Source organism: Myxine glutinosa, chromosome 9, assembly GCF_964187855.1.
Source record: "Myxine glutinosa chromosome 9, kmMyxGlut1.1, whole genome shotgun sequence".
Classification (NCBI taxonomy): domain Eukaryota; kingdom Metazoa; phylum Chordata; class Myxini; order Myxiniformes; family Myxinidae; genus Myxine; species Myxine glutinosa.
The window spans coordinates 50674052-50687900 of NC_136269.1; the positions used below are offsets into that span (position 1 = coordinate 50674052).

The 13849-nt window shown below is 42.1% G+C and overlaps 1 protein-coding gene across 4 annotated transcripts in view; it reads right to left on the bottom strand.

The window, feature by feature from the left end:
- The window catches only part of LOC137435403 (RAB11-binding protein RELCH homolog), a 228606-nt gene that overhangs the window by 78540 nt on the left and 136217 nt on the right, over nucleotides 1–13849 (bottom strand). For all 4 annotated transcript variants that reach the window (XM_078784344.1, XM_068129167.2, XM_068129168.2 and 1 more), the window contains exon 22: nucleotides 9904–9967. In XM_078784344.1, the coding sequence (XP_078640470.1) occupies nucleotides 9904–9967 (64 nt within the window). The remainder of the gene's footprint in view (nucleotides 1–9903; nucleotides 9968–13849) is intronic.

The window sequence follows — 13849 nt, forward strand, 5'->3', positions numbered from 1 at the left end:
AACATTTGAGAGCAGGGACATCGGGAGATCTGTGGGAGGGAGAGGGCTCGGGGGGAGGAGGCATGGGAAGGGGGGTGGGGGTGGGAGATGTATAAAACATATGGACACTGCTCGGACTTCCAGGAAAGAAGTCGGAATTTAAAAAAAGTGGATCTGGGGTGAATTAACGGGGGTAGAAAAGATCAAGGTTTTGGATGGGGGAAGATAAGAGATGGTGGTGAACAGCTGTTTTAAAGACCTAGAGGGAGGAGTGGGATTGAAGAGTGAGGGAATTTGTTCCAGAGGCAGGAGAAAAGAGGAATGAAAGAGTGAAGGTGAGCAGAGAGTCTTGATTTTGGCAGTTTCACCATAAGACTGTCTTTGTCTGTCTTTGTCTGTCTTTGTCTTTCTGTCTTTGTCTTTCCCTCGCGGTCCCCATGTACTGTCTTTGTCTTTCCCTCGCGGTCCCCATGTACTGTCTTTGTCTTTCCCTCGCGGTCCCCATGTACTGTCTTTCCCTCGCGGTCCCCATGTACTGTCTTTGTCTTTCCCTCGCGGTCCCCATGTACTGTCTTTGTCTTTCCCTCGCGGTTGTCAGCTCTTTCACGAGCCTCGATTCAGTATAGAAAAAAAAAAAAAAGAAAAAAAAAAAGAGGGTTGCTGGCAGATCTTGTGCAACCTGTAGGAATATTTGGGGGACAGAGCACAGACAGAGCTGGGGGAGCTAGGCCGGAGATGAGTCGGTGGAAGACAGAAAGACCACCAACATGCCTGTGGTGAGTAAGTGAGAGGCCCTCCGATTTAGCTTCATCGCGGGAGATTCCAATGATTCTGAAAGCTTTGGTTTCAACAGCGTGAAGCCGAGCTAGGTGTGAGGCAGGAGCACCAGCCTAGAGGTGAGCCCAGTATTCCATTGAGCTGCGGATGAAAGCCTTGTATGTGGTGAGGAGCTCAGGTGTGCCGAGGAAGGACTTCACACGACGGAGGATGCCCAGTCGGTGACTGGCTTTGGGGGCCAGCTTGGAAATGTGGTTTTCCCAGGAAAAATCATGGTAGATAATGAGACCCAAAAGCTTGAGTGACAGAACTTCTTGGAGAGGATGGTTGAGAAAGTAGATGGGAGGTTTTTCCAGATGGTCTTTTCAGAGAGACATAGTGAGTGTGAGATTTGTCAGGATTGAAATACATGTTCCACTTGTTTGACCAGTCTGTGATTTTGTCCAGGTCTGTAGAGAGTGAGGTGGCTGCTGCCTGCTGATCTGAGGGATGAGGTATGGAGCGGCAGAGAGTGGAGTCATCAGCAAAGAGATAGAGAGGATTTTCAAGAGAGTCGGAGAGATCATTGATGAATACCATAAAAAGCACAGGGCCCAGAACACTGCCTTGGGGAACTCCAGCCTGAACAGGAAGGGGGAGATAATCCGGATTTTGGTGAAGATCCAGATCTGGATCTAAGAATTTATATATGATTCTTCACCAATAAAAAATAGGGTAAAAACTATATATATCACAATATCTCAAAACGTTGTGGACGGATTTGAACAAAACTTGATGGACATGTTCGGTGTGTGACCAGGAAGAACTGAATAAATTTTGGTGAAGATTCGAATCCAGATCCGGATTAGAGAATTTTTCTGTAATTCTTCACCATTGAGTGATAGGGCTAAAACTGATATATATCACGATATCTCAAAAAGTTATGGATGGATTCGAATGAAACTTGGTGGACAGGTTGGGTGTGACAAGGACGAATCGCTTTTATTTTGGTGAAGATCTGAATATGGATTCGGACCCGATCTTTAAAAAAAAATTCTTTAAGTGATTCTTCACCATTGAGAGATATGGCAAGAAACGATAAAGATCACAATATTTCAAAACGTTGTGGACCAATTATGACAAAACTGGGTGGATGAGTTGGTTTCGATGACAAGATCAAGCCAATTCGATTCTGGTTAGGGTCTGGATTCAGAGCGGACCTATCAGTGGTATACAAAACATAAACTGCTCAGTCTGGCAGAGGTATGTGCTCTACCGAGTGCCGTTCTAGTTTAATATTGTAGGATAACCTTCATGCAGTGGGCTGTAATTCCCAGCTCTTGTGGTCTTCAAAGCATGGTGCCCTTCACTCGTTAAACTGACAGTTCATCAATCCTGCACTGTTTTTTTCGTAGCTACACTTCAAGACCACGAGCCTTTAATTTAAAACAAGAGAAAAATGACGACATTGTGGTCACCAGCTGCGACGTGTAGAATCATGAGGATATCCGTTGCAATATGCGCTACCAAATTCAACCAGTCATTAAATTATACGCATGCACTGGCGTCTTTTTGTCTTTCAGTTCTGGTCTTGTCCTTTGTTTTGCGACGCAACATGCTTCATCAACTGATTACATATAATGTATGGAAGTGAATGTTATTTCTGTTAATGTTAATGTTAATTCATTAATGTTATTTATTAATGTTAATTCTGGGTGGCAGAGGGATCATTTGAAACGGGGTTGGTCGGTAGGGGAAGTCTGAGTGTATGCACATGCGCTATTCAATAATTACACCTAATTTGTGTCAAGTTCTGTGAAACGAGATTGATATGAAAACATTCATGTTGTCTGTTGCTAAATTTATTCTGGTTTCTTCAAACAAATCGCGATTTTAGTCTGCGATGTTCTTACCTCATACCAACGCACGTCTGAGTGTATGCGCACGCGCTATTCAAAAAGGCACCCAACAACAAGAACAACACGGTCCTCTCATAGAGCTGCTCGTCACAGCTAAAAAGAAGAAAAAGCTAGTGCCCCATTAAAAAAAAACCTACTGGGTTTGAATTGAACATTTTTGCTTCATTATCCTAAGTTTTCTCAAGCCTATGCGTCTTTCAAACTCAGGAAGTTTGATCAGTTGAATCCAAGAAATAAAGGGACCATCTTTTTTGTGGATCTTTTTTGTTTCTATGATTTGTACACGGGACAGGGACATTTGCACATTACTATTTTTGCACACGCCTTATTTTATATCAGTCGGATTTTTGCATTTGAGCCCACAATCTCCGGAATCCCAGTCCAGTGTCCTCACTAATGGGCCTCCGATGTAACCGAATATACACTACATGGCCAACACTTCATGGATTATATATATAATCAAGCACACAGCCATGCAAACTCCACAGACAAACATTGGCAGTAGAATGGGTCGTACAGAAGACCTCAGTGACTTTCAATGTGGCACCGTCATAGGATGACACCTTTCCAACAAGTCAGTTCGTCAAATTTCTACCTTGCTAGAGCTGCCCCGGTCAACTGTAAGTGCTGTTTAGGCTGGGCCAAATCGGAGGTGATTTTCCTAATTCAATGTAATTTACTTAAAAGTTGTGAGTGAGTATCAGGAACAAAATCATGAAAAAAGAATTCTAAAATATTGACGTTTTACGGTCAGACAGCCCGACAGACCATAGCAACAGTTACAGACGACTCAAAAAATGCCTAAATTGACGATTTCTCAAGCTGTGTTTGACCCCCAGAGTTGATTCTGGTACCAAAAGATGCAGAATTGAAAGCCAAGGATGATTGGATAGCTTAACAATGTCTGTGACACAATTCAATACCACTTTTATCCAAAAAACTGATTTTTGTCTGAAATTTCAAGCATATTTATGGAAAAAAATTGAAAATTTTGCTTTTTAATCATAGGATAACCATTAATCAAATTAAATTTACTTTAAATTGTCTTTTACAACCTTGTATTGTCCAGTTTTTATAACTGTTATAACGTTGTTTAAATTTGGCCATCTTAATTTCAATAAAAAAAAGTTAACAAAAGCAGCTTACAATCATTAATTTTAATGCCTGCTTTCGGTTGTTACTGTAACCATTCATCAGGCAAGTATGCTGTTTTTGTTTACTTTTCTCATTCAAACATTATATTAATAATTGTTTTTTTATTGCAGTGCATCACATAGGCAATTAGGCATGGATACAAAAGCCAAGACCGTGTTGTGGCTCTTCGAAAAGTGTCCCCCCATCTTCAATCTACCAGGAAACCAGGGATTCACTGGCCCTTATCCACCAACAGGGGAACTGGTTGTTCTCCAGTACCATGGGTATCACAGACATCTGCAGGAAACCAGCCACCTTCAGTCTAGCAAAAAGGATGCAGTCAAGCTTGTAGTGAAGGACTTGCAGGATTGGTGGGGAAATACCGGTTTTACCCTCAAGTCGTGGCAAGCCATAGAGAAGATGATATTTAGGGATATTGAGGAGTTCAAACTAAGGAAGAGTAAGAAGAGTAGGACGACAGATGCAGAGACCAAGAAAAGGAAGGACTTCTTAGCAAATATGAGGCAGACATTTTGGGTCGTTCAACCTGACTTTGAGAAGAAATTGGAAGCAGCACAAGCTGTGGAGAAGCAGGACAAGAGAGATAAAGACGACTGGCTTTACCTAAAAGGTGTACGTGGGGATAGCTGTACACGTACAGCAACGCTTGGGTCTAGCGATGAGAAATTAGCAAATAGGAGGAAGCGCAAGTTTCTTGATCAGCAGGCAGAGCAGGTGAGAAGAGATAGGGATTGTCTGCACACTGCCCCTAATGTAGATGTATCAGAAGATACTGATGACTCTGAGGAGACCACTGACACACCACTCTACACTGTTCCTGTGCAATCCCCAAAGGTCATCAAGAAGCTGGAAGGAGTTCCAAAGGATGCCTGCTTGATTGCAGACAAGTACGCAATTTCAAATAGGGCAATCACAGAACTAGCTGCTGCCTTTCACAAAGACGACGGGAAGAACCTGGAGCAGTACAACCTATCAGTGAACACAACGGGGAGGAGGAGACAGTCTGTGAGGGTGGAGAAGGCTGGAGACATCGCTAAGTGGCAACTTGGTGACAACAGCACTTCCAAAATGTATGCTCTGCACTGGGACGGGAAGCTGATCAAGTCCCTAACCCATGTGGGCAAGGACATGGAGCGAGTGGCCGTGATACTGACAGGGACAGATGGCCAGGAGGTACTGCTGTCAACTGTTGGGATGGAAGGGAGGTCAACTGCTGAAAATGAGGTGGCAAAGATTATTCAGGTATTTATGCTCTACAGTTCTGTTAAGTTAATAAAAATCCTTATTTTTCGCTTTTTAGTTATACAATTTAGATTTGAGTTTTGTAAATTTTGGAAGTTTCTTATGTTTGTTCATTGAAGACAGTGAAACTGTCCAACTTGAAATATCCAAAGTCTAAAAGTGAAGTAACAGTAGCGGTGTAGTTGTAGGTACCACAGCCAAAGGGTGTTGTGGATTTTGTTTAATTATACAAAAAGAACTACTTGTAAGTAGCTACATCAAATTAAGAATTTACTTGGAATATGTTAGTTATTTTTAATATAATAATGAAGCAAATTAGCAATTTGGCATTCCACACTAATTTGATCAATGATAAAATTGATATTAGTCTATAAAGTATATTCTAACTTATGTTCTATTATTAGTAGAATATAAGTTATCATTGGTGTCTTTACCTTATTCTATTTATTTTCTATCCAGGTCCTCAATGAGCACCCAATCGACACATCAAGGATAGGCGCTCTTGTCTTCGATACAACGGCAGTGAGCTCTGGGGTCAAGAGTGGAGTCGTAGTAAGACTGGAGACTGAGTTTTGCAGGAGTCTTCTGCAACTGGCGTGTTGGCACCACATCCACGAATTGGTTGGAGGGGCGTCTTGCTCAATAGTGTATGGCCCCACCACAGGACCTAATGAACAGCTGTTCAAGCGACTGCTCAACACTTGGAGTGAATTGGACCAGGGCAACTACACATTGGTCAAGGTGTCTGCTCAACAGAGAGAGCTGGCTGGCCATGTACATGCCACCATCACCTTCCTTCAGACGTGGATGGAGACTCTTCGACACGACTACCTGGAGCTGGCACACCTCACACTGCTGTTTCTTGGAGGGACTGTCCCTGATGGTATGAGGACCATCACTATCAAAGCTCCTGGGGCATTCCACCACGCCCGTTGGATGAGCAAGACTTTATACACTATAAAGGTGGCACTCTTCCGTCGGCAGCTGGGAGATATCTACACACCCAAAGAGCTGGAAGACATAACCAGTCTCGCTGCATTCATGTCAGTCTTCTACACTAAAGCGTGGTTGACATGTACCAGTGCTGCAGATGCACCATATAACGACCTGTACCTGATGAAGAACCTCCTCAAGGCTGAGGCCAGTATCGCAAAGAATCCAACAAAGTGGCCTGCCAAATTTCTGTCCTTTGTGACTGTGGCCCGAGAGAAGCTACAAAACCATTTGTGGTACCTCTCAGAGAGATTGGTCTCTTTGGCACTCTTCTCGGACAGAACGTCATCTGACAAGCAGACTATGAGAAGGGCTATGCTCAGGTACCATGGGACTGCACATAACATGATACAGGAGATGCCAGCCTCACAGCAATTGGGGAGTAAAGCCCTCAAAGACTTTGTTGGTTACGACTCTTGGAGCATGTTTGAACTCTTGGGTATTGACTCCAGTTTTGTCAAGCTCCCCGTTGCACAGTGGCCCACCGCAGACAGCTATCGTCATGGCAAGGAAGTTGTGGCCAAACTCCCAGTTGTCAATGACGCAGCAGAGCGGACACTTGGACTCGCCACAGATTTGAACACTAACAAGGCCCCCACATCTGAGGCGCAGCTCCAGGCTCTATACAGGGTTGTGAAGGGCGTCAGGGAGAAGCTGCATGGACTGGCAACATCCACTGAGGTTGTGACTAAGAAGTCATTGGCCTCCATTGATTACAATTGGGACTAGGTTTTTTATTTTGTTATCAATGTTCAATGTCAGACCTTAAATTTCAGATAAAAAAGCTTAATCAATGACAAAAGTTAATTTAAAGTACATTTAATTTGACTATAGCTCTGATTAATGATTATCCTATGATTAGAAAGCAAAATCTTCATTTTTTTTTCAAACAAATGCCTTAAATTTGAGATGAAAATGAGTTTTTGGGATAAAAGTTGTATTGAATTGTGTCACAGACATTGTTAAACTATCCAATCATCCTTGGCTTTCAATTCTGAATCTTTTGGTACCAGAATCAACTCTGGGGGTCACACACAGCCTGAGAAATCATCGATTTTAAGAATTTTCTGAGTCGTCTGTAACGGTTGCTATGGTAACGGGCTGTTTTACCGTAAGACGTCAATATTTTTGAAAAAAAATGTCATGGTTTTGTTTCTGTTACCCAGCCACAACCTTTAGGTAAATTACAACCTTGTAGTATGAAAAATTGAGAATCACCCCTGACTTGGCCCAGCCTAGACTGCTGTTATTGTGAAGTGGAAACGTCTCGGAGCAACAACAGCTCAGCCGTGAAGTGGTAGGCCACACAAGCTCACAGAACTGGACTGAACTGGACTCATTAATGAAGTGAGTGCTGAAGCGCGTAAAAATAGTCTGTCCTCGGTTGCAACACTCACTACCGTGTTCCAAACTGCCTCTAAGAGCAACGTCAGTACAACTACTGTTCGTCGGGAGCTTCATGAAATGGGTTTCCATGGCCGAGCAGCCGCACACAAGCCTAAGAGTTCCATGCGCAATGACAAGCGTCAGCTGGAGTGGTGTAAAGCTCACTGCCATTGGACTCTGGAGCAGTAGAAATGCGTTCTCTGGACTGATGAATCACGCTTCACCATCTCGCAGTCTGACGGATGAATCTGGGTTTGGCAGATGCCAGGAGAACACTGCCTGCCCGAATGCATAGTGCCAACTGTAAAGTTTGGTGGAGGAGGAATAATGGTCTAGGGCTGTTTTAATGGTTAGGGCTCGGCCACTTAGTTCTAGTGAAGGGAAATATTAATGCTACAGCATACAATGACATTCTAGATGATTGTGTGCTTCCAACTAGGTGACAACAGTTTGGCGAAGGCACTTTCCTGTTTCAGCATGACAATGCCCCAGTGCACAAAGCGAGGTCCATAAAGAAATGGTTTGTCGAGATCCGTGTGGAAGAACTTGACTGGCCTGCACAGAGCCCTAACCTCAACCCCACTGAACACCTTTGGGATGAATTGGAATGCCGACTGAGCCGGGCCTAATCGCCTAACATCAGTGCCCGACCTCACTAATGCTCTTGTGGCTGAATAGAAGCAAATCCCAGCAGCAATGTTCCAACATCTAGTGGAAGGCCTTCCCAGAAGAGTGAGGGCTGTTATAGCAGCAAAGGAGGGTGGTGGGAGGAGGACCAACTCTCCATATTAATGCCCATGATTTTGGAATGAGATGTTTCACGAGCACATACGGTGTGATGTTTGGGTGTCTACATACTTTTGGCCATGTAGTGTGTACAAACATGCTATTATCCAAATCGAATGACTTGAACAAAAATAGTAGGATTACTTTCTTACATATTTATTATGTATGAACATTGAGGAAAACAATGGGGGGAAAAAAGAGAAGGGGGGATTATAGGAGAGAGAATGTAGTGCTTTAAGAGTGGTGGGGAGAAGAGAAAGAAAGTCGTGAGAATTTATGGAGGTACAGGAAAGAGCATGAATGAACATACATGGGAAAGAGCATACTGGGGTGGGAAGAGGATAGCTCCATATAACACAAGAGTTTGGCAAACTCAGTTTGAGCGAAAATGATCATGATTGGAGGATACGTGATTACATGACCATAAGACGCCATCTTGTTAACCATCTTCGCTGAGCGAAACGCTAAAGTGTGTGCATCTGTGTGGACTGTCATATTTACATATCGTCGTCATTATAAATTTTCATTTTGAAGTCAGATTTGGGGTGTCAGTCATACACTGGATGCCCTGCTGTTCAGCATGGGGAAATTCCAATCGATTAGAGGAAAGAAGGATGCATCGTTTCCCTCATGATTCAGAAAGGAGTCTCGCAGAATGGAGAGCCACAACAACTCATTTCCACCTGTGTCGTGTTGAGAATAATTCTGTTGCTGTTAAAACGAGCTAAGCAGGATCAGGACAAAGAAGTAAATAACTGAAATGTTGATCGATCTGCCACGAGAGAAAAGGATTCCATTTCTCTCATAGCGGATCAATTACTATTGAAAGTATTTACTTATTATGTGTTTTGACTTCTCTTCCCACCCACGCAGTATGCTAATTTTGTACTGAAATGATCAATTTCATGCCAAGCAGAACAAGGACTTTTACCCCGTGACATCCTGTGTTATGATAATACGATCTAATAATGGACAATCTCTTTGTTATGAATGTAATACAAGTTGTGGTCCAAATAATAAAATAATCTGTACATGCCGACATGCATATGCCATGTATATGTAACATTACATATTATTACACATATGGGACCACACAGAATCATCGGCTCAGATATTATCTGGATCAGATAATACATACGTGAAAGCAATATTCCTACTGTAGAAAACCATGGAACGTCACGGAATGTGACGTGTCATGGTGATGTTTTATCTCAGTAGAGTCAAGCTGAGATATAACAAACCTCGTCTGTGACTTGGCATACCTGATGCATTCAAAGAGTTCATCCTAAGTTAGTAAAAATCTAGGCTCATAGAAAAGGGTCTTGAGGGTCTAATGGAGTCTTGAAGGTCTAAAGTTAAAGCTCCAAGTGTTGAAGGGGTCTAATATATCTAGGGTCTGTGGGTCTAAAGTCAAAGTCTGCAAAGGTCTAAAGAGTCCTAAAAGGTCTAAAAAGGGTCTCAAAAAGTCTGAAATAAAAGGCCTGAAAAAGGTCAAAGGGATCGAAAGGTCTCAAAAGCACGTTCCAATAGCACATAATTAATACTACACACGTGAACAGTTTGGTAACAACATGGAGCCGAATGTAAAGTGTGCCAAACTTTGGTATCTTATCGCACTGAGAGAGAGTCATTCCATATTCAATACATCAGCTCCGAAGGATGAAGTTGTAGCGGCCCACATGTGTACCTCTTTCTGAGTCGTACATTCAATCATTGCCCCAAATGCAGGAATGCTTGCAAGACGAACAGAACTGCAGGAAAGAGACATCAATCAGGGTAAAGAGATAATGGTCACCTTTAAGAAATAAAATATCTTCAGTGTTGCCAAAAGCTCCTTAAACGCTTCTGAACATGTCTAAAAATCCTTCAGCAGATACGTTGGACGTTGGTAAAGAAGTAGATGGACGTTTTCATGACAAACTTGTTTTTTTGTGGGTAAAATGTTTTTTTTATAATCGTGTTCATGAATAAAAGTTTCACATAACCGAGAGCACCTAATTAGAGTATGGTACATGTAAATTACTTGTGCCATTTAACTCTACGGGTTCACAAGAATCTGAACCGGGTGGAACAAATTAAAGGACCATGTTGAGCACAAAATGTTTGCCCAACTGGATGATAACAAGAACGACTGCACTGTGGTCACAACCTGTGACAATATATATACATTGAGGCAATGGGCTGTGAATATCTTACTATAATTCACCAAATGTCTGTCTGTCTGTCTGTCCGTCCGTCCGTTCCCAGGTACTGCAAAAACGGCTGAACCGATCGCAACGAAATTTTGGGTGGGTATTCCAGGGACCCCCTGGAGTAAAATAGGCTATATTGTTTTTCCAATACTCTAATTTTTCCAATTTTCCAATTTTTCCAAACATGATGGAATAATATTTACCGATATGAACAGTGATGTGGCTTTTATTGAAATTCTACAAATACTGTTTAGATTTTGATGATTTGCGTGTGATATGATTTAACGGATGTTTATATAAATCGTTTAAAATAAAAAAAGCCTTCAATTTCTGATATTTTGCCTTTTCATTTGGGCCTCCCAATTGAAGCCCCGCCCATAGGGCGGGTACCATTGCTAGTATATATAATTTTCGCTTTCTCTGTCCACTCAATCCCCTCATTCTTGCAGTTGAAGGTATCATACAATTCATCTCCAAAGTCTTCATAGTTTGGTTCAATATCAATTACCAGTCTGAAGGAAAGCTGGGTCTGATTTCAGGCAAGTGGTACACCCACTCCATAAAAGTACACCAGGAAGGGTCATGTGATTATCCTCTCTGGAGTCTATTGATTACAGTAGATATATGCTCGGGCCTCAAGAACATCAGGGGTTACCAAGTGTTCAGTTATCAAGTTTCTGGTCGAGCGCTCACCAAGTGACTTAAGCATTCAAGTAAGCACTCCATTTAAACCCGTTGAGAAGGAACGGCTGGCTTGACAAGCGCTAGCTAGCTGCTTGGTAACTGAACACAGTTCAACACACCCTGGGTTTCTTCGATTTCAGGTTCGTGTTATTTCAGGCAATGAAAAAAAAAATCATTACCTCAAAGCTCAGCTTACACACATTCTCTAATCTGTCTCATTTGCCTTTTGCCATGTCTGTCCCATGTTCCCATTTTAATGAATTTGAGGTGCGGGTCTTTGCCAGTAACACATAAAGTGCTGGATTTACTGGTTAGTAGGCCAGAAATGTTTTTTGTCTTCGGCTTTTCTCCACCAATTAGAAGCAAGCTTTCATAGTTACCTGGGTATTATACATTGAAAGAAAAGTCATGATTCATTATTTGGGTTGACATCGGTTTAACCTCATTTGCATGCATGTCTCGGCCCCGATCATGGCCCGACGCGTTTTATGGGTTAAGCATGAGTCAATTGACTTCACAAACCCGGTGACGGGCCGATTGGCATAGAGGACCTTTCAAAAATTATGTAACGCTATTTTTTTTAGGAAAGCGTGTATAAGCAGCTTGATTAAACCTGACTAATTAATTTAACACTAGACCCAAACAAAGCTAATGGGAATCTGATGCAACAAAGCCAGGCAGTGTATAAACCACCTTTAGAGGCCATTTTTCCCCGCAAGCGGGGGTTGGCCTTTTTCGGGAACTGTGGTTGTTGTTGTTTTTCGGTCCCCTTTTTGAAGCAATGTTTTACGGCCGGATGCCCTTCCTGACGCCAACCCTTTTTGCCGCCTTTAACGACAAGCAGGGAATTACCAGTGAACTGGTACTCAATTTGCCGACCTCGGAAGGATGACAGGCTGAGTCAACCCCCCTGGCGTTAATTCAGCGATTGACCGGGATTCGAACCCAGGATCCTAGGATCCCATGCCAGCACCCTAGCCGCTAGCCCAACACCAGGGTATGTGTATAATCACGATATATCATCAGACCCCTTCAGACCATTTACAACTCATTAGAACCATAAGACCCATTAAGACCCCTTAGACACCTCAAGGCTCCTGAAGACTACGAAAACCATTTAGAACCCTTAGGTACTTAACAATCAGTTGACCCTATAAACCCCAACTACCCCATAATTAAAGACCCCATTAGACCCTATCAACTCCGTTAGACTCTTAAGAACCCGAAGACTGCAAAAAACCCGTAAGACCATAATACCCCATTAGACCATTGATACCCCTTATACCTTTAAGACCCTTTCACCACTTTAGGCACCTTTGGACCGTTTCACCCTTTATACCCATTTTTAGACCCTTACACCCATTAGGTCCCTTGGCACTCTTTAGACCCCTTATACCCATCAGACATGTTAGACGTCTTTTAACCCCCTTTAGACTGCTTTGGACCCATGACCATTTAGAGCTTTTAACCTTTAGACCCTTTCTATCACTTAGACCTTTCTAGACACTTTATATCCCTTTACAAGCCTTTAGACCCCTTCGACATTTATATCCTTTAGACTTTCGAGATTAGACCCTTTAGACCCTAACTACTATTAGAACATACCATTTAGACCTTTAGACCCTCAGACCATCTCTAACCTTTTAGACGCACACCACACAAACATATATAGACTTCGTGCAAAACATAGACTACACTTTTCTCAGCAAGTAATAGGCAAACTCGACCCACCTAGAGGATGGGTACTCTGCTCATAATAATATGTAAATTTGGTGCATATTCCCAGAGTTATTATGTTATGTAACTTATACACACTTATTGTATTAAAAAATTAACGTGTTAATGCAACGTTGGATCGCATAAAAATTTTTTTTTAAAGGTACCTTTTGACACTAAATCTGACATTTAATTATAATTGGAGGCTTTAATCAACGTTTAAAATTCATCACAATTATGAGAAGGGCGGGTTATAGTCTGTAATTTTTCATTAATGGTACCGGTGGATGGTAAATAAGTGTACGCTTCGATTGAAGGTAAGGACATTCAATCTACAGTTCCTTTATATGGGATATTGATGGCAGGGCATCAAGATCCCAAATAACTTTGAAATGTTTTTGTTATATGTATGCTCTGTACTCTGCAGGTACCTCAATCAGACTTGGTGGTGTAATAGTTAGAGTGTCTGCTCTGAGCCAAGGATGGTACATGCTGTACCAACATCAAAAATGGTACATGCTGCTTCCTTTCCCGATGCTCAGCATAGAAAAAGAATAGAGCACCGACAAACAACCAAAGGTTGGCAACCATAACGCAGGCTTTTAATGGGCTAAATGGCCTTCTGCGTTGGTTCATTGGAAGGGAACTCATATCATCATGTGATACACTCTTGCATTATTTATCTTGGGTTTTTTCCATGAGTTTTTCCCACATTTAAGGAGAAAGCTTCTGCTAAACTCAAATGTCTGTTTTCCTTCATCATTACCGCAACAACATGGGCAAAAAATATAAAAATACCAGCAAACATCATGTGCTTTGGACAGTAGTTAAACAAAACCCAATTGTGCTGCACATTATAATTAGCTACATTTGTTCAATCAGCGGACAAATGATGCATCAGAAGGCAAGCTGCACATGATCCAACTGAGCTCACCCATTTATTAATTTTCAAAATTGGCTTCTTGGACTTTTCTATCGAGTTGGTGATTTCAGTTAATAATATAATTACCATATCTTGTTGCACGTCATTGCAACAAACTG